General features: G+C 35.9%; 1 protein-coding gene across 1 annotated transcript; it reads right to left on the bottom strand.

Annotated features, from left to right (window-relative positions):
• Positions 1–713: 713 nt before the first annotated feature.
• TERB2 (telomere repeat binding bouquet formation protein 2) lies at positions 714–21628 on the bottom strand. The gene is made up of 7 exons (XM_027084253.1): positions 21543–21628; positions 21345–21426; positions 20414–20553; positions 18116–18177; positions 14510–14595; positions 6187–6275; positions 714–862 (listed from the first exon to the last, which is right to left on the bottom strand). The coding sequence occupies exons 1-7, from the start codon at positions 21604–21606 to the stop codon at positions 720–722; spliced, it is 666 nt and encodes a 221-aa protein (XP_026940054.1). The 5' UTR covers positions 21607–21628; the 3' UTR covers positions 714–719.
• Between the last annotated feature and the right edge of the window lie 5201 nt (positions 21629–26829).

Below are 26829 nucleotides of genomic sequence, written 5' to 3'. Positions count from 1 at the left end.
CAGTCCTGGTTTAGCTCCCAGTTAGTCACTCTAAGCAAGACAACTTCTCAAGGCCTTCATTTTCTCATTAAAAACAAACAGGCTGGACTCAGTATTCTCTAAGGTCCTTTCCAGCGCTGTGATTCTATGGCGCCTTTTGGGTTCATTTCAGAAGACATAACACTTGTTTACATTAAATCACTTCTGATACATTTATTATCAGAAACTGTCCATACATGAAGTCTGAATTATTAAAATGTTTTACTTTTACTTTCTTACATATTTTTCAAGTCCGAAACAGTAATTCAAAACTCAACTATCGCGTTCTAATTTTTTAGTCAAAATAAGATGACCAGAATCATAAAACTTAGCATTCACAACATTAACCCTAGAAAAAATATGCATAATTAATATAACATTAAAGCCAAAAGAATATCTGACAGAGCGAGAGAGAAATTAAGACTTCTTATGAAGTATGTTTCATTGACAATTACTCCATAACAACTGTGCACTCAGAATTTGTGGACATAAGCTTACAAGCAGGGGAAAAGTCCAGCCCAAATGTCAAAACACAGAGCCAAATGAATCTGAATTTCCTAAAGAGACATTTTGAGGAAGAATGAATTCTTTCTTCTCCATTTCCCCATCCCTCTGTCCCAAAGAGGAGAATTTAAAATTATGTACTCTTTTGGCAATATTTTACAGAAAATAAATGCCGAGATAGAAGGACAATATTTAACTTAGTATTTCCTCTTCAATTCGTTTTTTATAGCAGACATGTTAATTTCATTTTGAACATGGTATGCCAAATAACCTGAACTTCCAGGAATGAAGTCATGTAGCTCCCCAAGAAATTTCTTCATGGCATCAATTGATATATAACCTACAGAATAAAATATATATATAGGAAATTCTATCATATTATCTGCTTTTCAATGTCTTTGATTTATTAGATAAGATTCCCAAAGAATGTTTTTAGAAAAGAAGTAAAAAGAAGAAATACCAGTGAGAAGATTCTCCGTGAAACTTGATAATTATCAGGGAACACCTTCCTCCCCCCTTCACCACTATCCCCCCAGGCTTCTACCTCCTTTTAAAACACAGATTCTTGATTTGCCACTTTGACTACAGAGAGTGTGATGTACAGGTTAGGGATGGAACATAAAAGTACCTAGACCAAAATAACTGGGACATGTGTCTGGCTTAGAATGTAATCACTTAGAATTACCTATCCAACTAGCTACTCACAGCACAAACAGCTAGCTCATCTTCCCTAGTAGAGCAAGCGACACTTTCCTGCACTGCTAACACTGAGATAACAGTCTTTATTAAAAAATTAATAGGAAAATTGTTATCACTGCTTGGTCAACAAAGGTTACAGGTGTGAGGAATTCTGATGTCATTAATAATCTGAAATAGATATGAGAATCAAAAAGAAAACCTAGAATGGGGAGAGCTTAAGGACTCAATGACTTTAAGCAATATTTCCTTGATAGCAGCTGCTCATCTGAGTGATAATGTTTCATGTGTAATATATGTTTGTGGTTTATACTAAAGTTGAAACCTGGTTTAAAAGTAGATACTGTATGAAAAAAATTCTGGTAGAGCTCAGGGATGACTGAATTTAGACCACCACCATTATCACCAGGTTATCTATACAGTTTGATTGTTTATAATAATAGATAATAAATTCACAGTTAATAAATTAACTATGAAGCCAATCATATAAAATAGACTCGTATCTTTAAAGATATTTCAATCATAGCCATTTACTTCAGAAAATCTTTTAAAGCACAATTACTATACTCCATATTGTTCATGGTCTTTGCCTAACAGCTAGATTTCTATGTAAAATAAACTAGCACATAAAAATATTAATGTTTAATTAATTGCACATATACACTGTGTGAAGTTTCTAAAGATATATATGAGGATACAAAAATTTAAAGTAATTACTATATTAATAAAAATATTCCTGTAAGTTAAAGAAGGATAGGACATTTATGCATAAAAATGGATTATTGTAGCAGTTTTGGAGTAGTTAGGATTTTAGGCTGAAGTTCACATACACCCAATTTAAACTAGCTTAAACAAAAGAGGAGTTTACTGGAAGGACATTGCCATATCAGTCAAACTATGAGGAAGGCAAACATATTGCTGGGAGTTGGAAATAACAAACATATTGCTGGGAGTCAGAAATAACTAGCACCAGCTCTCATGGCCATGTCACTAACCTCCAGTTTTTTCCTCTGCATGTTAGTTTCATTTTCCTCTCTTGACACAAGCTGGCTTTCTGTACATGGTAGAAAACATGCCCGCTGATAGCTCTTAAGTTTTATATCTTAGAGCTATGGTCACTTGAATAAGAATGACATGACTTGTTGCATTCCATGTCTAGAAATCCAGACAAAGAACTGTGATTGGCCCAGCTCAGATCAGGCATTCACTCCCAAACCAACTGTTGCGGGTAGGAGCAAGCTCATGTTTTAGAAAATGTAACCCAAATGAATTGGGAAGAAGAAAAGAGAGTTCTTAGGAAAGGCATTCTTGGTGGACAATTCCATATGAGTCTGTGGTAGCCAGCCCCCCCCAGATGGCCCTGAATGATCCCTATTTCCTGGTATTTACGAATTTGTGTAGTCTCCTCCTACTTTGTACTTGGGTTGGTCTATATGACCAGCAGCACTTGGCAGAAGTAATGATATGTCACTTCTGAGAATAGGATATAAAAAAGACATGGCTTCTGTCTGTCTTGGGCACACTCTTTCTCCCACTTGCATTTCACACTCTGAGGAAAGAAAGCTACCATGAACAGCCCTATGGAAAAGTCCACTTGGTGAGGAGTCTAAGCCTTTTGCCAAAACCCAGCAAAAATCCAAGGCCTGCCAACAACCACATGCATGAGCTTTGAAATGGATTTTCCAGTCCCAGCTGTCCCTTGAAATAACTGCAGCCTGGCAAACAACGTGACTGCAACCTTATTAGAGATTATGAGACAGAAGTATCCAACTAAGATGCTCCAGGATTCCTGGCCCTCAGAAACTATGTAATAGTAAGTGTCCACTGTTTTAAACTGCTAAGTTTTGGAGCAATTTGTTACACAGCAATAGATAATTAATACAGTATCTACTATAAGTTCCCAAACTTTTAATTATCAGAATTTTTGTTTAAAAATTTTTGCCTGCAAGATATTTATCATTATTAGTAATTTTTTTCCTTTTATTAATCACACATGTAGCTGTTAATCAGAACTTTTTATCATGGGTAATAACCAGTGATATCAGACCTAGAGGATTTAATTCCAGTCAAAAACAAAAAACAGACCAAAAAAAAATCCGTTGATATTTTATGGGACATTGGTAATGCCTGTATATATTTTTGGTTGTCACAACTTAGGGGTCACGGGGGTGGGGAAAGGTTTCTGGATGGGATACTACTGGCATCTAGTGGGCACTGGCCAGGGTTGCCCTCTCCAACAAAGAATACCTGTCCTAAAATGCCGGCAGTTCCAGGACTGAGAAACCCTGTTCTACAGTATAGTCCAACTTGTACTTTCTAAAACCAAACATCTAATTAGTTTTATTTTAAGAGATTTAACATTCACTGAGTTGAACTCAACCCATTTTGAGGAAGAGACAGTCAAGGTATAGTCACAAAAATTGATACCACTGCCTAAATTAGAACTCTCATTCACTACATTTTCAATTAACACAAGATGATTTTCCCAACAAGAAGTTATTTCTTCCTGTACAAGCAGATGGGCATGACAAAAAAGGAAGGACTGTCACTTTACCTCAAAATTAAAGACAAATGAATTATCTTTTTTTTTTTTTTTTTTGGCCATACCGTGCAGGACCTTAGTTCTCCAACCAGGGATCAAACCCCTGCCCCCTGAAATGGAAGCATGGAGTCTTAAGGGGCATGGAGTCTTAACCACTGGACCACCAGAGAAGTCCCTGAATTATCTTTTAAAAAATGAAGCTTTCTTCCAAGAAAGTGTTATTTTAAAATTTAATTTAGAAATATAAAGAAGGAAGATAATTATTCAATTGCACAAATTAAAAAAATCAAAAATTTTACTTCTACTGATAAAATCAATACCAGCTTACCACAGGTTAAAATTATACTTTAAAGATTCTACTAATGATTATTTTTACAGTTCTTTTTTAGTTTGCTTTTATATAACACTGTCATGTCTTTTTGAACAGTCAGATGGCAATGAAACATAGAGCAACATTGTTACTTGTCCAAAACTAAGCATTTGTCTTTATTGTGTGGCTGATTTTAATATTTATCATTGATCTTTATAATATGTTATCAAACACTTGGTAAGTCCAAATGAACAAAAGATATTTAGTACCTGGTGATGGAGTTGCCTGAAGCAAAATCAATACCAGTACTATACCACAACCATGGTTTAAGGTACCTACACTTTATCTGAATATGTAGGTGTAAGGATAAATCTAGGCAGCAATCAGCTACTCCCAGTCTTAGTACTTAAGTACAGTTGACTCACCAGTAAGGTTGGGGTTAAGGGTGCCAACCCACCCTGTAGTCGAAAATCCACTTATAATATATAGCTAGCCCTGGGGATTCAAGGTTCCTCTTATCTGTAGTTCTACATCCACAAACTCAACCAACTGAGGATTATGTAGAACTGTAGCATTTATTATTGAAAAACATCCTCTTATAAGTGGACCCTCATAGTTCAAACCCATGTTGTCCAAAGGTCAACTGTACTTCTACTTAGTTCATTGTCCTTTGGAGTCAACAATTGCTCCTAAGAGTTCCAAAACTGACTTTTCTACTATCACAGTTAGAAAGAAGTTTTCTTTGATGTCTCCAACACTCAGCCCAAAACTACACATTAAACGTTCTTTTTGAAGTGCTTTTCTGAAAGCTATTTTACATCACTCAAATGAACAGAAGAAAAAAAATAATAAAACAAATGTCTAGACAAATTGGTTAGAAGGAACAGTAATATGAGAGAAGACATTTAGGAATTTGTGAACTAGCTGCAAGAGGTAGTTTTGACACTGCTAAATAAAGAGAAAATGATAAATGTACAAATGATTTTATAATGAAATGTCAAAAAGCCTATACTGTTTAATTGCAGTGTCTTAAAAACAATTTTTTTAAAACCTCTATTTTTAAAATTATCAATGACCCTGCTGAATACTACCCAGATCAAATTATCCAAATATTATTTCCTTATCTCACCTCACGTAGCACTATGCAAATCCCAATGGTCACTTTTCAACTAGTTCCCTTGTTTGCACCCTCTCAATGTCAGCCTCAGTTAGCTGTCTTCTCTTTATGTTGGGCACTAGGAAACCCAAATATGGAGTCCATTGACACCTGGATGATCCATGAAAGGGCTTCTGGGCATAAGTGAGCCTCTTTAAATTACATGTAAATTTGTGTGTTGTGTTTGTGTGTGTGTATGCTTAGGGAAAGGGACTTATGTTTCATCAGATTCTCAAAGGAAACTATAATTAGAATTGTCCATACAATTAATCTTCCAAATTGGGACACTTAAGAGTAAAGCAGAAACTAACACACCATTGTAAAGAAATTATACTCCGATAAAGATGTTAAAAAAATAAAAAAGAGTAAACGCTAATGCCAGGACAACACACATAAATTGGGACTGTCTTATGTAAACAGGGGTGTGTTTTCACCTTACCCATAGACCAGGATTTTTTTTTAACACCTTTATTGGAGTATAATTGCTTTACAATGGCGTGTTAGTTTCTGCTTCATGACAAATTGAATCAGCTATACATATACATATATCCCCATATCTCCTCCCTCTTGCGTTTCCCTCCCACCTTCCCTATCCCACCTCTCTTGGTGGCCACAAAGCACCAAGCTGATCTCCCTATGCTATGTGGCTGCTTTCCAGTAGCTATCTATTTTACATTTGGTAGTGTATATATGTCCACGCCACTCTCTTACTTCGTCTCAGCTTACCCTTCCCCCTCCCCGTGTCCTCAAGTCTATTCTCTACGTCTAGGGGCAGGACAGACCAGCATTTTAACACAGAAAATATGGAGCCTGTCTTTGGATTAGTTCTGCAGATTAATTTATTTAACGTGTGAATGATGTCTTCTATTAGCATGTATAATAGAGGGGGCTCTACTTTGTACAAAATATTCGCTTGTTTCTTCCCTACTTGGGTTGACTCTAAATTTTATTTTAAATTACCTGTTACCATGTTGTTCACTGGATAATTCTGAAGAGGGAAGTACATCTGCTTTTCTACAACTGGAGTCCTTATAAAATGCTTTTCTGTGCTATAAAATATAGAAACACATAGAAAGTCATGTTTATATTTTTTTGGACTTGTTTTACAAATGAGAAATGATTCCAGGCAATATATATAGCAATCTAATTGCTCTGTGATCAGACTTCAGTCTTACTGGGTGAAAACATTAACTACGAACTTCTTTGTGCTTCTAAGTAATACAAGGGCCCATACAGATATTTTTGGCTTTCTGGGCTGCTTCATAAAACAAATATTTACTGAGTAAATACAGATGTGGGTCTTTTTCTCAATATTTTTGAAAGTATAATAATGCAATAATACTTTATAATTAGATAAAAAACAGATATACATATGTAATCTCAAATATGTTAAAAGAAAAGGCTCCCTTTTAAATAATCACAGCATTTATTATTATTCAGTGTTCAAATAATTGGAACTCTATTAATTCGTATTTCCACACTTTAAAATAAATAAAAAATGATGTCTGGGAAAATCATGAGGTATACTAAGTGACTTCTGAGTTAAAAAGAAAAAAAGTTAAATTATTCTGAGTGTGGTTGTATAGTATATAATTAATTATATTCTAATTTTTAAAGAGCTAAGCAGTTTTCAACTAAAATATCCTATTTTCTAACTGCCAAATAACAATTTACTATATTTAGACTACATATAATCCATAGGTAATACAATTGTATGAAAATAAAAACGTTAATAAAAAATTGGAGTCATCCTTAAATTTATTTTCCTAAAAATTCTAAAATTACACTGAGTGATAACAAAGGTTTTACTTTCAATTTGTTTAAAAGTTAGAGTTCATCTAAACTCTTCTAAAAGAAACCATAGCTCAGTTAGGATGAGATCCTACAAATAAAGCAAAACAATATTCCCAGAAAACTCAGGGACTAAACAAGGATACCCATTATCATTGCTATTATTTGTCATGGCTCTAAAATTTCTGGCCAAGCAAAAAGAGATGAGGGAGGGGAGAGAAAGAAATGGAAGAGATATCTAGTGAAATGGAAGAGTTATATAGTGAAACGGAAGAAGAAATAGTTTCATTATTAACAAATGATATAAACGTGTACCCTGAAAAGCCAAGAGAATCAACTGAAATATTTTTAGAATCTTAAAGATTCCAAGTGGGTAAATATAAGACAAATACCCTCAAATAAATGACTTTTCTATGTCAGCAATAACTAATGAAGGAAGAAATGATCCAATCCACAATAGCAACAAAATTCATAAAAATCTAGGAATAACATAATAAGCAGTTTCTGATTCTATCTGTAGAAAAATCAGGAAACTTTACTAAGATATAGAAAAGAAAAATAAAGAAAAACAAAAAAGCATTGTCTTGGATAGGAATACTGAAAATTATAAAGACATCAATTCTTCTCAACCTTTAATATAATTCTCAATAAAATCCCAATGGGATTTTAGTGTTTAAGAAAAAAATAATTCTAAAATTCACATGAACAATCACATGTTAGAAGATCTAATAGGAGGCAAGAACAAATTTACAATAGAATGAAAAAAAAACCTAGGAATAATCTTAAAAGAAGTATAAGATTTATATGAAGGAAATATGAAAGTGTTTTTTAAGGGCCACAAAAGAAAACTTGAACAAGTAAGGAAAAAAATACCATTTTCTCAGATAGGAAGATTCAGCATCAAAGTCTCCCTAAATTAATCTCTATTTTTTTGTAATGTCACTAAAAATAACAACAGAAGTTTTTGTTTTAATATGAACAAGCTGGTTCCAAAACTCAGATGGAAAAGTAAACCAGGAAGAATAGTTAACTAAGAAAATTTGGAAAAGAGTAAGGAGGAGGAACTAGCTCTAGATATTAAATCATATTATAAACAACTGAAACAGAATGGCACTGTTGCATGACAAATTAATGGAATCGAATATAAAGTCCAGAAATAGACCCAGATACTTATGTGGATTTAACCTAGGATAAAGGTGGCATTTCAGTAGAGTGGGGAAAAAGATGAATTATTCAATCAATAGCCAAGAGTAGGTAACTATCTGAAAAAAAAAAGAAGGTAGATCGCCACCTCATATCTTACACCAAGATATATTCCAAACGTATCAAAGATTTGAATTTAAAAATAAAGAAATCACTAAGAAGAAACCATAGCAAAATAATAGTAATCTTAGAGAAGACTTTCCTAATTATGACATAAAACTCAAAAAGCCATTAAAGAAAATATTAATAAGAATGAATACATATAGTAAAAAATTTCTGAATGCAAAATCCAACATTTTTAAAGTCAAAAGACAAACATAAGCTAATAACTGTAATTTATTTCACAAAAAATTAATTCTCCTAAACGTAAAGGGTTCTTGCAAAAAAATAAAAGTCAATAGAAAAACGTGCAAAGGATATGAACAAACAGTTCAGAGAATAGGAACTATAAATGGTTCTTAAACATATGAAAAGACATTCAACCTCACTCATAATGGCAATTCAGACAAAAAACTAGAGTAAGATACCACTTTATATCTATCAGATTAGGAAAGACCAAAACATATGTTAGCACACTGTGTTGGAGAAAGTATAGAAGAAAGAATGGTGACTAACCATCCCAGTTTACCCTAGATTGAGGGGTTTCTCAGGACATGGGCTTTTCAGTGCTAAAACCAGGACAGTCCCAAGCAAACCTGGATGGCTGGTTACCCTAGCCTGGAAAAGGTACTTAAATACACAAACAATAGGAATGTAAACTGGTTTAACCTCTATGGAGGGCAATTTGACAATGATTGTATCAAGGATACAAAATGTATATGCCTTTTGACCTAGCAATTCCCCTTCTAAGAATTACCCTAAAGACACTCGCACACATGCAAAATGACATTACATGATCAATCACTGAAGCACTGTTTTTAACAGCAACTTAGAAATTACCTGAAAGTCCAGTAAAATAGGAGACTAGTTAAATAAATTATGGTAAATCCATACAATAAAATAGTACACAGCACAAAAATGAAAAAGCTCTTTATGTAGTAATATGGAATGATCTCCAAGGTAAATTATTAAGAGAAAAAAGGCAAGGTGCTGAACAATGTTTATAGAATACTACTATTTGTGAAGTAGTATATGCATATATAAGAAACTGATAACATTGGGGTTGCCTCTGAGAGGGAAACTGGCTATCTAGGAGCTAGTATATTTCATAGTTTCCCCTTTTGTGTATCTTGGATTTTGAACCATATGAATATATTTCCTAAAAAATAATTAAAATTTGAAAGTAGAAAAATAATAAGTAGGCATGAAGAACTAAGGAAGAGATTTTTAAAAGGAGAGTATCACACTGGTCAGAATGGCCATCATCAAAAAATCTACAAACAATAAATGCTGGAGAGGGTGTGGAGAAAAGGGGACCCTCTTGCACTGTTGGTGGGAATGTAAATTGATACAGCCACTATGGAGAACAGCATGGAGGTTCCTTAAAAAACTAAAAATAGAACTACCATACGACCCAGCAATCCCACTACTGGGCATATACCCTGAGAAAACCATAATTCAAAAAGAGTCATGTACCACAATGTTCATTGCAGCTCTATTTACAATAGCCAGGACATGGAAGCAACCTAAGTGTCCATCAACAGATGAATGGATGAAGAAGATGTGGCACATATATACAATGGAATATTACTCAGCCATAAAAAGAAACGAAGTTATCTGTAGTGAGGTGGATGGACCTAGAGTCTGTCATACAGAGTGAAGTCAGAAAGAGAAAAACAAATACCATGTGCTAACACATATATATGGAATCTAAAAAAAAAAAAAAAGGTCATGAAGAACCTAGGGGCAAGATGGGAATAAAGACGCAGACCTACTAGAGGATGGACTTGAGGACATGGGGAGGGGGAAGGGTAAGCTGGGACAAAGTGAGAGAGTGGCATGGACATATATACACTACCAAATGTAAAACAGCTAGCTAGTGAGAAGCAGCCGCATAGCACAGGGAGATCAGCTCGGTGCTTTGTGACCACCTAGAGGGGTGGGATAGGGAGGGTGGGAGGGAGGGAGATGCAAGAGGGAAGAGATATGGGGATATATGTATATGTATAATTTATTTACTTTGTTATAAAGCAGAAACTAACACACCATTGTAAAGCAATTATACTCCAATAAAGATGTTAAAAAATAATTCCCTGTGCTATACAGTAGGTCCTTGTTGACGATCTGTTTTATATAGAGTAGAGTGTGTATGTTAATCCCATGCTCCTAATTTATCCCTCCCCCCACCTTTCCCCTTTGGTAACCATAAGTTTGCTTTCTATGTCTGTGGGTCTGTTTATGTTTTGCATATAAGTTCATTTGTATCATTTTTTTAGATTCCACATATAAACAGTATCATTTGAAATAAATAAATAAATAAAAATAAGAGGAGAGTAATGAGTTTGGTACTTACTTGCCTTGTCAGGTATTAAAATACATAAAGTTATATAACTTAAAAGAATATTATGTTTATATCAAAATAGATCCATAGATTAATGGAATAAAACAAATAGTCTAAAAACAGATCTCCAGACATTAAACACAACATATGAGAATGGAAATCACATCAGTTGGAGATAGATTTATTCTTAAAAAACTGGTGGAGGGCTTCCCTGGTGGCGCAGTGGTTGAGAGTCCGCCTGCCGATGCAGGGGACGCGGGTTCGTGCCCCGGTCTGGGAAGATCCCACATGCCGCGGAGCGGCTGGGCCCGTGAGCCATGGCCGCTGAGCCTGCGCGTCCGGAGCCTGTGCTCCGCAACGGGAGAGGCCACAGCAGTGAGAGGCCCGCGTACCGCAAAAAAAAAACAAAAACAAAAACAAAAAAAACTGGTGGAAAATTCTTATTTGTAAGACAAAAATAAACTTCGATCTTCACCTATTACCATACATCAAAATAACTATCTGCAGAATTAAAAACCAATTTGATACCTGAATGGGAAAGGACTTTTCTGAACATAAAAGTGATAGAAGAAACAATAAAGGAAAAGTGATTAGTTTAACAATGTAAAAACTCAAAGCTTGTATCTCTAAAAAATATAAGCCAGAGAACAATCTGAGGAAATAATGTGACAAACTGGCAAAAGGATAATATAGCTAAAAATGTCAGACAAGTTGATAAGAAAAGCAATAAGACTCCCAATAGAAAATGGAGAAAGGATAAAAACAAGTCACAGAAAAGAAAATGTAAAATGCTAATAAATTCAAAAAGATTCAAACCTACTAGTAATCAAAGAAAAATGCAAATTAAAACAAGATACTGGGCTTCCCTGGTGGCACAGTGGTTGAGAGTCCGCCTGCCGATGCAGGGGACACGGGTTCGTGCCCTGGTCCGGGAAGATCCCACATGCCGCAGAGCGGCTGGGCCCGTGAGCCATGGTCGCTGAGCCTGCGCATCCAGAGCTTGTGCTCCACAACGGGAGAGGCCACAGCAGTGAGAGGCCCGCGTACTGCAAAAAAATCCCACAAAAAACAAGATGCTATTTTTCATCTATTAAATTAGCACAAGCCTTCTTATTAATACTCAATATACTGATGAGGATGTGGTGAGGCCAACACTGGTGGCAGTTTTAAATTTGTACTTTTGAGGGAAGCAACTGACAATAGGCATCATGGCCTTTAAAAACACTCATACCTCATTAATACCGTAAATTCCACATCTGAGAATTTACATTAAGAAAATTATCAAGGGAATTCCCTGGTGGTCGAGTGGTTAGGACTCTGTGCTTTCACTGCCAAGGGCCCGGGTTCTATCCCTGGTTGGGGAATTAAGATCCCACAAGCTACATGCCACGGCCAAAAGAAAAAAAAATCTGAAAAGTAGAGAAAGATTTATTTTTAAAAAGATGTTCATAAAGGTGCCACAAGAGTAACAAATTGTAATTTTTAAAAAAAAATTAAAGGAAGGTGGTTAAACAGACAATAAGATTAAATGCCATATACAGCCATTACAAATCATAATATTAAATAAGGTTTTTCAGAATGGGGAACTGCCCATAGAATATTAAATGGAAAATCAAGAGACAGACTATATCTGCAGTCTGACCTCAACTCTGCTTAATGTGTATGTCTATATAAAGCTAGCAAGGAATGTACTAATGTTGATGGTGGTTATCTGAGTGGTGGGTTTGCTTATAATTTAAATTTTCTTTATTCTTTTCTTTTTTAGTTTTTCTTTTTTTAGCATTTTCCATCTTGACAAATTACATGCTTTATATTTATAATAAAATAATTAAGAACAAGAAAAATAAGCAAAAATTCATGCCATTTTCAGAAGATCTGGGAACTTACTGGGAAAGGAAAACAGCATAGTGATTAACAGTTTGGACTCTGAATCAGCTAGAGTCGGTGTCAAATTATGTTCACTACTTAAATAATATTGGGTGAATTATTTAGCTCTCTGAACCTGTTTCCTCAATTGTGAAATGAGGCTAATGCTATTTAACTATCTTATAAGGTTGTGAGCATCAAATGAAATACTGTGAACTGCTTAGCTCACAAATGTCTTGTATTTGGCAAGTGTTCAAAAACTAGCTCACCACTTAGTGTTCACTATCACTAGTAGCATGCCAAAAAAATAAACTTCGAGTAGGGACAAAGTGTATTTTATCTATGTTTGCACTGCACCCTCTGGTGGTTCTACAAAGAAAAAGGCTCTAACTAGACACCTACTTTGTCTATTTTTGTTGTTGTTATTGGAAAATACTGGACATACTTTCCCCAGATTTGTAAGCCCTCTTTGTATATTAAGGAAAATAGCCTTTGTCAAATACTTTTTCAAGTGTATATTTTTCTTTTGTCTTGGTTTATGGTATTTTTATTTCCATGTGCAAGTTTAAAATATTTTTGGTAGTCATATTATCAATCTTTTCCTTATGCTTCTGCATTTTGCAGGACAACCATTTCTTTTTTCTTTTTTTTTTTAATTCTTTTTTTTTTTTAATTTATTTGCTTGTGCCGGGTCTTAGTTGCGGCACTCGGGATCTTTAGTTGTGGCATGTGGGATATTTTAGTTGCAGCATTCAGGCTCTTAGTTGCAGCATGCAGGATCTAGTTCCCTGACCAGGGATCAAACATGGGCCCCATGCATTGGGAGTGGAGTCTTAACCCCTAGACCTCCAGGAAAGTCCCAGGACAACCATTTCTTGAAAAAAAAAAAAAACATATATATCTGATGTCTTTCCAAGTCAAGTGAATCACTGGGAGTTACTTTACTTTTTAATTTCTATTTCCCATTCTTCTCTTACAAGGTCACTTAGGATAACCATTTTCTTCTACTTCTATTTCATTTTTCTTCCTCTCCTTACCAGCTTCTTATCTCAGAAACCATAACAAGTTCAAAGGAGTGCTATACATAGAGATCCCAAAGACCTAGAATATGGATACTCAAACCCAAGTGGTGGATTATCTAGAAGTCATAGGACCATGAAGCAATAGTTTACTAAACTTAAAATAATTAAATATAAAACTTTGTGTTAAATCAGATAATAACTTATTTCAAATTAAAGAAAAACAGGAGGTACAAAAGGTATAAAAAATTATGGGAAAAAACTTAAAATTAAAAAAACTATATAAATTAAACTCATTAATTCTTATATTGAAGAAAGATCATTTTTATTTCAGCAGCTAAATACCAGACTTTCATATAGTTAATGCTCCCTATGAACATATGAAAACCACTGAACTGGAAAATACGGAATTAGGACTAGATAATGAGTAAGTCTGAAACAAGGGGGCCTCTCAGAGATTGGACCTAACACGATGGCAAGTCCATGTCTGTTTGTCTTTTAAGATATAATTTTAATTTCTTAAACCAAAGTAGCCACTTTACGAACAATTTGGGAAGGAAAGGGGGAAATCACCCAGAACTCCCAATCCTAATAAAATTACTGCTAATATTTCTTTCTTTCTTATTATAATACATAGTTTAAAAATAATGTAACAGTGATCAAAATATACATAAAATTTTTGTTTATTTTCTGCAAGGATAGTCTAGCATAATAGTTAAATGCATGCATTCTGGAATTAGACTGACCCAGTTCAAATCCTGCTTCTTCCCATTTAGTAAAAGTTTGTATGACTTTGGGCAAATTACTTAATCTATATATACTTGATCTCTTTTTTTGTAAAATGGCAATGGTGATAATGATATCAATCTCATAAGACGACTGTGAAAATTAAATGAGATAAACACACAGTGTTCAAAGGTGTCTATACTTAATTGAATATCAGTGAAGTATACAAATTCAGTACCTTTTAGATAATTCTTTTTTGTGATCTGTTGCTAGTACACTGCTTTCCCTAAGGGACTTTATTTCATTTGGTGTTACTTCATCATGCTGAGGAGAGCAAAAGAAATCACATTTAAAAAAATCAGCACACCAATGATGCAATCAATAATTTTTTTAAAAAAGTAAAGAAAAAAATTGGCAATATATATCAAGAGTCACAAAAATATTTATACACTCAGGTCCATCCCATCTAGTTTGGTGGGAAAAACTCACAAAATTTTGTACACACACACATACACACACAGAATTATATTATATATTTTTAGAGATACGTAAAGAAAGAAGACCAGGATTTTTAAAATATCAGCTGTGTTTGTATTAGATAGTAAAACTGACTGATTTTATTCTCTTTTTGATTTTTTGAAATTTTCCCTAATGTGGTCATATTACCTTTTAGTTTAAAAAAATAAGGAAACCAAAAAAAGTATTATTAATTTAAACTTTCTTAAAATCCTTGACTTGAAAACTCCTAGGCTTCCTGTGAGCTACAAATCAAAAATATGAAGTAAGCTGAACAAATTAAGTTTCCCCTTAAAAATTAAAGTGGAGTATTTAGCTATGAAGTTACAAAAGAACTAAATGTATATTAAGCTTTTCCAAAAGATTATGTGAAAGTGACTGACCTCAGATACTGGTACCTATCACATAATATGTTTACTTAATATGCCATTAGGAAATTTCTATATTTGGGTCACAAATCCACTCCAAACAATAATAATGTTCCCCAAATTACCTTCCAGGTTTACCCTTTATAAAAAATATTTATTTCTTTATTTGGCTGCATCAGGTCTTGGTTGCAGTGTGAAGGCTTGTCTGTAGCTTCTCTCTAGCTGTGGCACGTGGGCTCTAGAGCTTAGTTGCCCGTGGCATGTGGGATCTTAGTTACCTGACCAGGGACTGAACCCACATATCCTGTATTGGAAGGCGGATTCTTAACCACTGGACCACCAGGGAAGTCCCCAGATTTACCCTTATTATTGCCATTGGATGAAGTACCTTCTACTTACATATTCCATGGTTACATTATTATAATCGGATAATACTCAACATCAATCAATATTTGAAAGAACAAAATCCTTTATCGTATAATCATACAATTTCTAGAGTCAACAGTCAGTACAGGCATGTGCTACTAATTTTTTAGTAGAAAGAAACATTAGATTGGATTGGAGCTGAGAAAATCTGGTTCCACTTTGCTAACATCTGGTTATGTGAACTAAGTCAGGTCTTTACCTTCTTGCCTCAGTTTTCTCATTTCTAAAACAGAATGATTAAATTAACGAACTTTAAGGGCCTTTCGGTATACTCAATAATTATTATCAAATAATAACCATTCTACCACCACTCATGTCCCTGGAAACACTCTGACAAGTCAAGGATTAGATATTTGATCCTTAGTACAACATAGCCAACGATACTAAAAGAGCTATTATTTTCAGATGATGACGCTTTGGGAAGAAATAACAAGTTAATGAAAGGAATACAAAATGCATAAATTAATTGCTGGGCTTTAGACATAGAGATTTTCTCTCTTTTTATTTTGAAAAAATTCAAGCTTACTGAAAAGTTAAAGAATAATACAATAAGTACTATATACCTTTTGCCCAGATTCACAAAGTGTTAACATTTTTGCCACCCTGCATGCCCTCTCTCTCTCATTTTTTATTTTTGCTGGACCATTTGAAAATATTTGCAGATATTATGACATTTCACTCAATCTTTAGCATGCATTTTCTAAAAAAACAACAACATTATTTTATCATTTTAATACCACTATCATAATTAGGAAAATTAACATTAACTCAATATCACCTAATATATACATTGCATATTTAAATTTTTCCGACTGTCCTCAAAATTTCTTTTTTACATTTTTTTAAATTAAAAAATCCACAATCCATTCAAGGTTCATACATCACATTTGGTTCTTATGTCTCAATCTAGAACAGTCTGCCCTGGTTTTTTTTGTTTTTTTATGACATTGTTTTAAAGAGTCTAAGCCAGTTAGTTGCTTTGTGACATGTTCCATAATCTGGAATTATCTGAGTATTTACTCATGATTAGATTCACAATTTTGAACAAGAACACTACAAGATAATATTGTGTACTTTTCTTTTTTTGGCACCATGAGGTGGGCGAGATCTTATTTCCCTGACCAGGATTCGAACCGGGGCCATGGCAGTGAAAGTGCCGAGTCTTAACCACTGGATCCCCAGAGAATTCCCTATATTGTGTACTTTTTATTATATCACATCGAGCCGAACATAACAAGAGGTTGTTCCAATATTGGTGATGCTAAATTTTATCAGTTGGTTATGGTGGCATCTGCCAGGTCCCTCCATTGTAAAGGTACAAGCATTGCTTGCCTTTGTAATTAATAAGTAATCATCAATGAAGTGATCATTTTAGATCATGATTTTAACACCCATTAATGACACTTGCCTAAACCAATTATTTTACTGGGGGTGGTACAGTGCGAATTTTCTATTCTATCATCCTTCTTCGTTTATTACCTTTTATTCTGAAAGGAAATTTTCCCTTATCCCACCCTTTCCTTCCTTCCTTCCTTGCTTCCTTCCTTCTTCCTTTTCCACCTTTGTTCCTCCTTTCCTTCCTCTGTTCTTCCTTTTTTCTTTCTTTATGCTTTTGGAGTATCACTATGGAATCATGGATTTTTAAAAAAATTTAATGTATGGGCTTCCCTGGTGGTGCAGTGGTTAAGAATCCACCTGCCAATGCAGGGGACACGGGTTCGAGCCCTGGTCTGGGAATATCCCACATGCCGCGGAGCAACTAAGCCTATGTGCCACAACTACTGAGTCTGCGCTCTAGAGCCCGGAAGCCACAACTACTGAGCCTGCGTGCCACAACTATTGAAGCCCGCGCGCCTAGAGCCCGTGCTCCGCAACAAGAGAAGCCACCGCAATGAGAAGCCCACCCACCACAACGAAGAGTAGCCCCCGCTTGCTGCAACTATAGAAAGCCCGTGAGCATCAACAAAGACCCAATGCAGCCAAAAATAAATAAATTTATATTTAAAAAAAATTAATGTATTATAATCCATTATTCTTTTTGATGCTCAAATTATCCCAAATTTGGCTTTGCATAAAGATTCTGAAATAAGTCACAAGCACAGGCAAATTTGAGGCAGGATGGCAAAAGCTAAAAAACTTTCAGTATTGCACACATTTATTAAGGGGTATTATTCATAACATTTAACAAATGGTACGACACAGAAATTAATCAAATAGCATCTACACTGGCAGTAAAGAACTGGTAAATACTGTGTACCTATTACTCCCTTAATATTACTGAGATTTCCAAGCTTTTTCAAATTTTCAAGTTTTTACGTGAATAATTTTATTCATACAAAAAAATCTCAATTTTACTAAGGTACTAGTGTAAAAATAATGTCAAACTAGATATGTTCAATAAAAGCATGTCCTTTAAGTTCCTTACTCTGGGTCATTGGTGCTAACATATCACAAGTAAGCATTTTTAAGATTACATTGCTTTCAAAATTTTTTGAAACTGTAGATTCTAATCGAGCACCTTAATTTACTCTTACCTTTTCTATCAGAGAATGTTGGTCTTGTTCCCAAATAAAACTACCAATTTTTCTTCTTATTTCTGTAGTAAGAAAAACAAATCCAATACTGTTTTTTAAAAAGTAACTTTGTAGAATTTTCTGAATTTTGTTTAGGTTTCAAATTTCTAAGTCAGTATTATTCCACTTGCATCAAAAGTAACTAAGATACTTGTTTAAAATGCAGATTCTTATTGAGCCAGATCATTGAGGAGAAGCTGGGGAATTGCATTTCTAACAAACTCTCCAGATGACTCCAGTGCATTATGAGAATCATTGTTGTAAACTTTCTTGGCTGTAATACATATCTTCATCTGATGTCAGTGTCTTTAGGCCAAGCATTATAAAGAAGACAACTGTCTAGTCAAAATAAAAGGCATAGGGCTTCCCTGGTGGCGCAGTGGTTGAGAGCCTGCCTGCCGATGCAGGGGACACGGGTTCGTGCCCAGGTCCGGGAAGATCCCACATGCCGCGGAGTGGCTGGGCCCATTCCATGGCTGCTGAGCCTGCGCGTCCGGAGCCTGTGCTCCGCAACGGGAGAGGCCACAACAGTGAGAGGCCCGCGTACCGCAAAAAAAAATAAATAAATAAAAGGCATAAAATTCCTGAATCTGTAGAGTGCTTCAAGAATTTACTTTGTTAAAAAAGAGGTTGGATGAACAACATGTCTAGTGGGCGTGGTAGTACAGGAATTCTACAATGCTTAGCATGTCAAAGGACTATGAAATTATCTTAAATCAATGATCTCAAAAGTTTCCACAGTATACCACTCAAGGACAAAAAGTTAACATTCCTCTAGACCTAAGCTGTCCAATATAGCAGCCACTAGACTAGATACATATTGAGATGTGTGGCTAGTCCAAAATGAGACGTGCTGTAAGTTTAAAATAAACAATGGATTTCAAATCCAGTATCAAAAAACAATGTAAAATTTATCAATAATTTTTATATTGATTATATATTGAAATGATAATATTTTAGATACATTAGGTTAAATAAAATATTTCTTAAAATTAACTTCATCTCTTATTAGTTTTAATGTGGGTATTAGAAAATTTTAAATTAGTGTGTGGCTTACACTTGTTTGCCTCTCACACTTCTACTAGACAATCCTGGTCTAGGTGAATAATAATGCATACTTTTCATTTTTAAAAAGGATCATGTTTTCATTTAAAACAATTTTTTTAAAAAAATTGAATGCATTTTAATGTAAGATGCTAAACACAAAGACTTAATAGGAGTGATAATTTAAAATTAGATCAGATAGTCATTCCACAATATAAGTTCCCTGAAGGTGGGTATTCTCTGATTTGCAGTTTTTGAGTAAATCAATTCTCCTATCCAGTCATTAATTTATTTGCATAACCACTTAGAACAATTTATTTTTATAAATTATAACTAGGTCTCACCAGGACATCAACTATAGAAGGAACCCAATCTTTGGGGTTTCCAAAGCTCTTCTATAGAAACATTTTTCAAGTTTTTTTGTTTTTTTTTAAATACTCTGCTCACTGGGAATTTTTACTACTTTCAGTCTGTCTTTCTAGGGATGGACACATACACATCGAAAAACACATCAAGAATTGGACAATAATGCAAGACCTACAAAAATGGGATATTTAAAGTTAGTCCATAAAAGATAGGTAGGATTTGGACAGAACAGGATAAGAAAGGGGGTTCCAAGCAGGGAAAACTAAAAGGACCAATCTCAGAAGCAATTTATTCACTTGCCCTTTACTTGATAGGGTTGCTGAAATAATTAATGTGAAAGTACTTTCAATAATATAAAGAACAATATAAATATATGGGTTTATTATCACACTGAATCTTGAAATATCAGGAAAAACATCCAGAAAAATAATGGTGAGATTCAAAACTAGCAACGAACATTTATTATATACTCACAGGTCAGACTACTTAATATATTATCTCATTTTATCCTCAAAACAACTCGGGAGGTGACAAAATTAGTAAGTGTTGGATCCTAGCCAGTGAACACTGTGAGGACAAGATCTGTATCTTACTCACCACTGAATCCCCAGCACCTTGGTTGAAACGTGGCACACAATAAGAGCTCAATAAGAGCTCAGTGAACGTGTGAATGAATGATAAACAAAGCGAGGATGCACACCCAAGGCAATCTGATCCAAAGTACATGCTTTTCTATTTATATTAAATGATACAAAACACAAAAATCTCTGAGAACAAAGATCAGTAAAGTTGGGTGACATAGCTGGATTTGGCAGTCTAACAGAGATTAGATGAAAGATCTTTGCTAACCTTTTTGAAGGCATTCAGGAGGAAGAATAAAATGACCTAAAGCCACCGAGTTTTTTATTTCAGCATTAGCTACTGCAGAGAGATAGCAGGCGTGAAAAACTGTAGCATTATCTTCTATGTAATCAAGACTCTGATATATTCTAGGAGAAAGAAAGGAAATATTTGAAATTATGAAATGAACAAGAATGTATTCAACATTTCAAAACAGAATAAATGAACAGAAAGAGAATTATTGGTAGGTAATCAGGAGACTGGGGGTGGGGGAGTGAAGGGGTGAGAAGGGGATCAGCCAGGACGGTGATCAGACGTCTGTTTTGTAAACATAATCGGACCGCAATGTGAAGGCGGATCACAGGTGGACAGATTGGAGGCACAGCAACCTCTCAGATAGACTACTGTGATTTGGGGGTAAGAGGTAATTTACGCTGTATACTAAGATAGTGGCAGGAAGAACAAAGAACATTTACAGGGGCACAATCCATGGTGTTTGGTCATGGATTAATTGGATTAATTAATGGATTAATGGGGATAGGGGTTATTATTCAAAAGAAATTACCAAGGTTTTAAGTTTAAGAACACAGCAGCTGGTACAGGTATGAGAGGCAATCAGGAGATTTGGTTTAAACATGTTGAATATGAGGGTCCTTCAAGGCGCCACGGGGATGTGGGAGATTCAAATGGAAACACACCACTGGAACTCGGGAAAAGATCTGAGGACCAGGTAGGAAGCCATGCCATTGCGGCAGAAAAGAGAGGAGAAAGGTTAGCTATTCCCGCGCCTACTTCCTCCCCGCACATCTAGGATTGGACTGAAACCTTGCTCGTTTCCAGTATCTTCCTATTATCAATATTTATTAGTGGACTGCAACTTCTATCTCCAACTCCTGGCTCCTCATGACCCAAAAGGTACTGCCTGGTGGGCTTCAGGTACCTCAGCGTGTCTGGGTGTGAGGCATCGCAGCTGAACAAGAAATCGGCGGCCCTCGGGTCACTGATGGTCCCCCCTTCGGCCACTGTGGAGGCAAGAGCACAGGGTAAGCCCATCAAGTGTCCTGCGGCCAAGGTACCAGAGGGAGGAAGGGGTGCTCCCCTCCCCACCTCAGCCACCCGCTTCTGCCCAGCTTCCTACCCCAGAACTGCCTCAGGTTGCAGCTGACGCTGCGGCAGAACCAAGCCCGCTGCCCTTGAAACATGGCGCCGCCTCACACGCCTCACAAGCGAGGAGGTGGGGGGAGGGGGCCAGGAGCCGAGATCACTGATTGGTCGGACGTCTGAAGCCAGCTCCATGATTGGTTCTCAGAGTAATGGGCGGGGAAAGCCTGAGGCGCAACGGAGAAGGTTCCCGTCGCTGCCAGCCTGTGCGGACCAGCTCGTGGTATTGTGAGGAGGACACTCAGCTTCCCCGGACTCGGTGGAGGACGCAGGTCAGTCGTGCTTGTGAAATTTAAACCCTAAGTATTAACAAAGTTGTTGTGCTGTGTTATTATTTTGAAGCAAAACTCATTTTATCACTTCATCTATAAATGTTTCAGCTGGAATCTCTAAAAGATGAAGACGTCTTAAAAAACAGTACCATTGGGGCTTCCCTGGTGGCGCAGTGGTTGAGAGTCCGTCTGCCAATGCAGGGGACACGGGTTCGTGCCCTGGTCCGCGAAGATCCCACATGCCGCGGAGCGGCTGGCCCTGTGAGCTATGGCCGCTGAGCCTGTGTGTCCGGAGCCTGTGCTCCACAACGGGAGAGGCCACAACAGTGAGAGGCCCGCGTACCACAAAAAAAAAAAAAAAAAAAAATCATTGGACTTCCCTGGCGGGCCAGTGGTTAGCACTCCGCACTTCCACTGCAGGGGACAGGGCTTCTATCCCTGTTCCGGGAACTAAGATCCCACATGGTACATCCCACATGCCGAATGGTGCAGGTAAAAAAAAAAAAAAAAAATTAAAAAATAGCAATTCTTCAATATAGTCATATATCACCAGTGTTCAAATTATGTTTTCTTTATAGTTTCCCCATCCCCCGCCTTACATAAGTTTTAATAAGCTATATTTTTCTGGCGTTGGGTCCACTTAATCTAAAATTTCAAAAATATTGATATAAAGTTGACCATAAAACCTTCTATAATATTTTGTAATGTCTGCAGGCTCTGTGGCAGTTGTTCCTTTTCCATTTCTGATATTAGTTACTGATGTTAGTGCCTTCTTTTCATTTCTTAGTCTCACCAGAAGTTTGTCATTTTTTTTTTTTTTTTTTGCGTTATGCGGGCCTCTCACTGCTGTGGGCTCTCCCGCCGCGGAGCACAGGCTCCGGACGCGCAGGCTCAGCAGCCATGGCTCCCGGGCCCAGCTGCTCCGCGGCATGTGGGATCTTCCCGGACCTGGGCACGAACCCGTGTCCCTGCATCGGCAGGCGGACTCTCAACCACTGCGCCACCAAGGAAGCCCGAAGTTTGTCATTTTTATTAGACTTTTCAAAGAACAAACTTATGACATTTTTTATATGACTCCCATATATTTCTTTTGTATATCCTTAATTTCTGCCCTTATAATTTCCTTCTACTTTTTTTTTTTTGGCTTTAAATTGCTGTTCTTTTTCTAATTTCTTGAAAGAGATGACTGATTTTCATCCTTTGTTGTTCTAATATGTGCATATAAGACTTATCGATTCCCTTTAAACTGTGTGCCAGTTTTTCAGATGTCATTTTTCATTATCATTCAATTCAAAATATTTTCAGATTTCCAATAGGAGTTTTTTTGATCCATGGGTTATTTAAAATATTTTAAAATTTCCAAATACATGTGATTAGTTATTTTGTTATCGATGTCTGGTTTAAATGAATTAAGGTCAAAGAATATAGCTTGTGTGATTATAATCTTTTTAAATTTGTTGTAATTTTCCTTCTGACTGAAGTATATGGTCAGTGTTCTGTGTGTGTTTACAAAGAATGCCCTGCAGCTGTTGGATGTTCTCAGGTGTTGGGTACACTGTTTTAACATATGTTCATTGAGTCAAGTTTGTTAATCATATTGTCTGATTCTTCTATCAGTTACTGAGAGAGGCATGTTAAAAATCTCCTAAGTTGTTTGTAGATTTATTAATTTATTGTTAATTACTGCTTTATCTATACAGAAATTATGCTGTTAGGTGCATGCAAATTTATACTTGTTACTTTTAGTTGATTGAACAAGCATTGAAATATAAAACGCAGAACTTTAAAACATGTAGAATAAAACATAGGAGAATATCTCTCTGACCTCTGAGAGGGATTTTTTTGTAAATGAGACACAAGTATTAAGCCATAGGAGAAGATATTTGCAGTGCAAATAACCAACAAAGGATTGGTATCCAGAACATATAAGTAACCCTATGAATCAATAAGAGACAATCTGATGCAAAAATGGGCAAACATCTGTATAGGTATTTCACAGAAGAGGAAACTTAAGTGGTTAATAAAATTATGAAAAGATGCTTCAACCACAGTGGTAATTAGGGAAATGCAAACTAAAACCAGGAGATACCATTATGTGTACCCACCTTACTGATAAAAACTGAATTGTCAAAGACATAGATTAATGGGAACTCCCACTGCTGGTGGCAGTGTAAATTGGCACAATAGAGTTGACCAACTGTTCAGCATTACTTACTTGAAGATGTGCATACCCTATGTACCAATGCTTATCAGGTGTAAACCTAGAGAATTCTTGCTCCCATTTACCAGGTCACATATCCAATAATGTTAATGGCAACATTGTTGCTAATAGCAATAGCAACAGCAACAATTAAAAAAATGAAACAACTAGAACCAACTACTTACCTATTAACAGTAGTTTGGATGTTTAAATTGTTGAATTTTCATACACTGGAATACAACATAAGTTTGAATTTTAAAAAAGCTAAGGAAGGCGTACAACATGATTCCATTCATTTAAAGTTCAAAGAACAGACGTAATGATACTGTACTTTCTAGGAATACATACATATGTAGAATGGAAAAAAACTAAACAATACATTTGTTGGAAAAACATACGTATGAATTATTTGCAAAAAAGAAAAATCCAGACACAAAATGTAGAATAGTGATTACCTCGGGGCTGGGAGAGATACATAGGGGCCTTCAAAGGTTTTGATACTGTTCTATTTCCAAAGCTAGATGGTGAATTAATGAGTGTTTGTTTCTTCGTATTATTCTCCAAACTGTACATATACATTGCATACATGCTTCTGAATGTATTTTACAAGGCATTTTCCTTTTGAGGTTCTCACCTCAGTGAATCCCAACACACTGACTGGGGCCTCTTTATACTCTACTTCATTTTTTGGTTACTATCAGCCTCATCTCCTGTGGCCTGAGAGAAAACAGTATATAAGATAGCCCCAGTCATGCTTCTTAGTGAATACTATTCAGAGTCTATTTCTAGCAGGGAAATCCCGTATTGGTGTTTCATAATTCATACTCGTTAGAAGAATTCCTGCCTTTTTTAAAATGTTATTTTATTTATTTATTTATTTACGACTGCGTTAGGTCTTCGCTGCTGCGCATGGGCTTTCTCTAGTTGCGGCAAGCGGGGGCTTGTGGTTCACGGGCTCTACAGCACAGGCTCAGTAGTTGTGGCGCACAGGCTCAGTTGCTCCGCGGCATGTGGGAACTTCCCGGACCAGGGATCGAACCCATGTCCCCTGCACTGGCAGGTGGATTCTTAACCACCATGCCACCAGGGAAGTCCCGAATTCCTGCCTTTAATTATAGTCTGAGTTCTAAGTAGAGGGATTGTTCAAATTACTCAGTATAGAATAACCAATTATAAAAATAACCAATTATCTGGGAAAACTGGGGGAAAATTTGTGTCATCTGTGTTAAGACAAGTACTGGAGAGCTGAGATAGTATATCAGAAAAAGTATTAAGGTTGACTCCTACAGATAGTGGAAAATATGTATACACCTGTGGCCTGTTCTAATTCCCCTGGTGATCTGAATAAAACATTCATTTTTTCTTTCCCTTTTTTTAAACACAGCTTTATTGTGGTATAATTTACATCTCAAAAAGTTGCCCATTATAAGTTTACAGTTCATTTATTTCTAGTATATTTATATAGCTATGCAACCATCAATACAAAACATTCATTTTTAAGAAGTATATTTTCCAAATCTAGATTAGAATTTATATCCATTCCTACTCATCTTTCATTATGTCCAACTTAATCTGTCTTTTCCTTAGAATTTTCTCCTATTCTGGTGAATACTGACCTCCCCTTTCTTTGAACTCTGTAGCACTCGTCTGTCCCCAAGGACAGACTTTAGATATCAGTTATCTAGAATTCTGTCTATGGCTTAACTAGACCCTCTTCTTTCTCCCAAATTCTTTGTCACATTACTTGAAATTTTACAGTGCCTAAAATCCCACCATTAGAATTATTTACTTATTTATATGGACTGTATATTAGCTAGTAAGTAGTATTGTGTTGATGTTAAATTTTCTGAATTTGATAATTTAGTACTGTGATTATGTAAGAGAATACCTTGGTTCTTAGAAGATACTTGCCGATGTATTTAGGAATAAGAATTATAATGCCTGCAACTTAATCTAAAGTAGTTCAGCAAAAATAACATTAGTAATAATTATACTCACACACAAAATCATATGGGGTGGATGTGGGGGAGAGAGACTAAGAAAATGTAGCAAAATGTTAATAACTGGTAATGTAGGTGGAGAGTATATGGGAGTTATCATATAAATATGTAATTTTTCCTCTACATTTGAATTTTTTTTAAAGATTAAAAAAGGAGAGAAATCATGTTCCTTTAGTTCAGTGGTTCCCTGCCCTAGCCACACGTTAGTAAGCTTTTACAAACTACGAATGCCTAGGCCCCATCTGCTAGAGATTTTTATTTAATTGGTCTTAGGTGGGGTCCAGGCACCTGAATTTCTTTTATATCCCCCTAGATGAACCTTTTTCTTTCTTTTTATGCTTCTTTTATATCCTTCGAAACATCTAGCAAGGCTCCAGGCACAAAATAGGCCCTTATTACATTCCAGTTAAAATGAATTCATTTTTTTTTTAAAAAGGTAATTTCTTAAATGTAGCCATAACATGTCATGGCTGTTTGCCCAAATCAGCAGCTATAAATGTATGTCTATTGTATATACCAACACTACACGAATATTACCTGTAGTTGTATGTATCCTTCCCACTGTGACAGATAGGATAGAGGGCTTTTATCCTGCCCAAAGAGCTGTGCTAATTGTAATTTTAGAGGGCCATACTGCAGGTCCTAAGTACTGCCCCCCATCTCTCCCAAAAAACCTGTCAGATATAGAGCATGAAGCCCAGTTAGATGGGACTTCCAAAGGAAGGGAAATAGGGGTGGTTCATCAAGGGTACTGCTGAGATCAATAAGCCTAAGAAGTTTAGGCTTAGAAAG

This window comes from Aethalodelphis obliquidens, unplaced genomic scaffold (genome assembly GCF_003676395.1).
Source record: "Aethalodelphis obliquidens isolate GAN/ISIS:26980383/991018 unplaced genomic scaffold, ASM367639v1 scaffold51, whole genome shotgun sequence".
Classification (NCBI taxonomy): domain Eukaryota; kingdom Metazoa; phylum Chordata; class Mammalia; order Artiodactyla; family Delphinidae; genus Aethalodelphis; species Aethalodelphis obliquidens.
The sequence above is the reverse complement of the archived record's forward strand: the minus strand, read 5'-3'. Positions and strand labels throughout refer to the sequence as shown.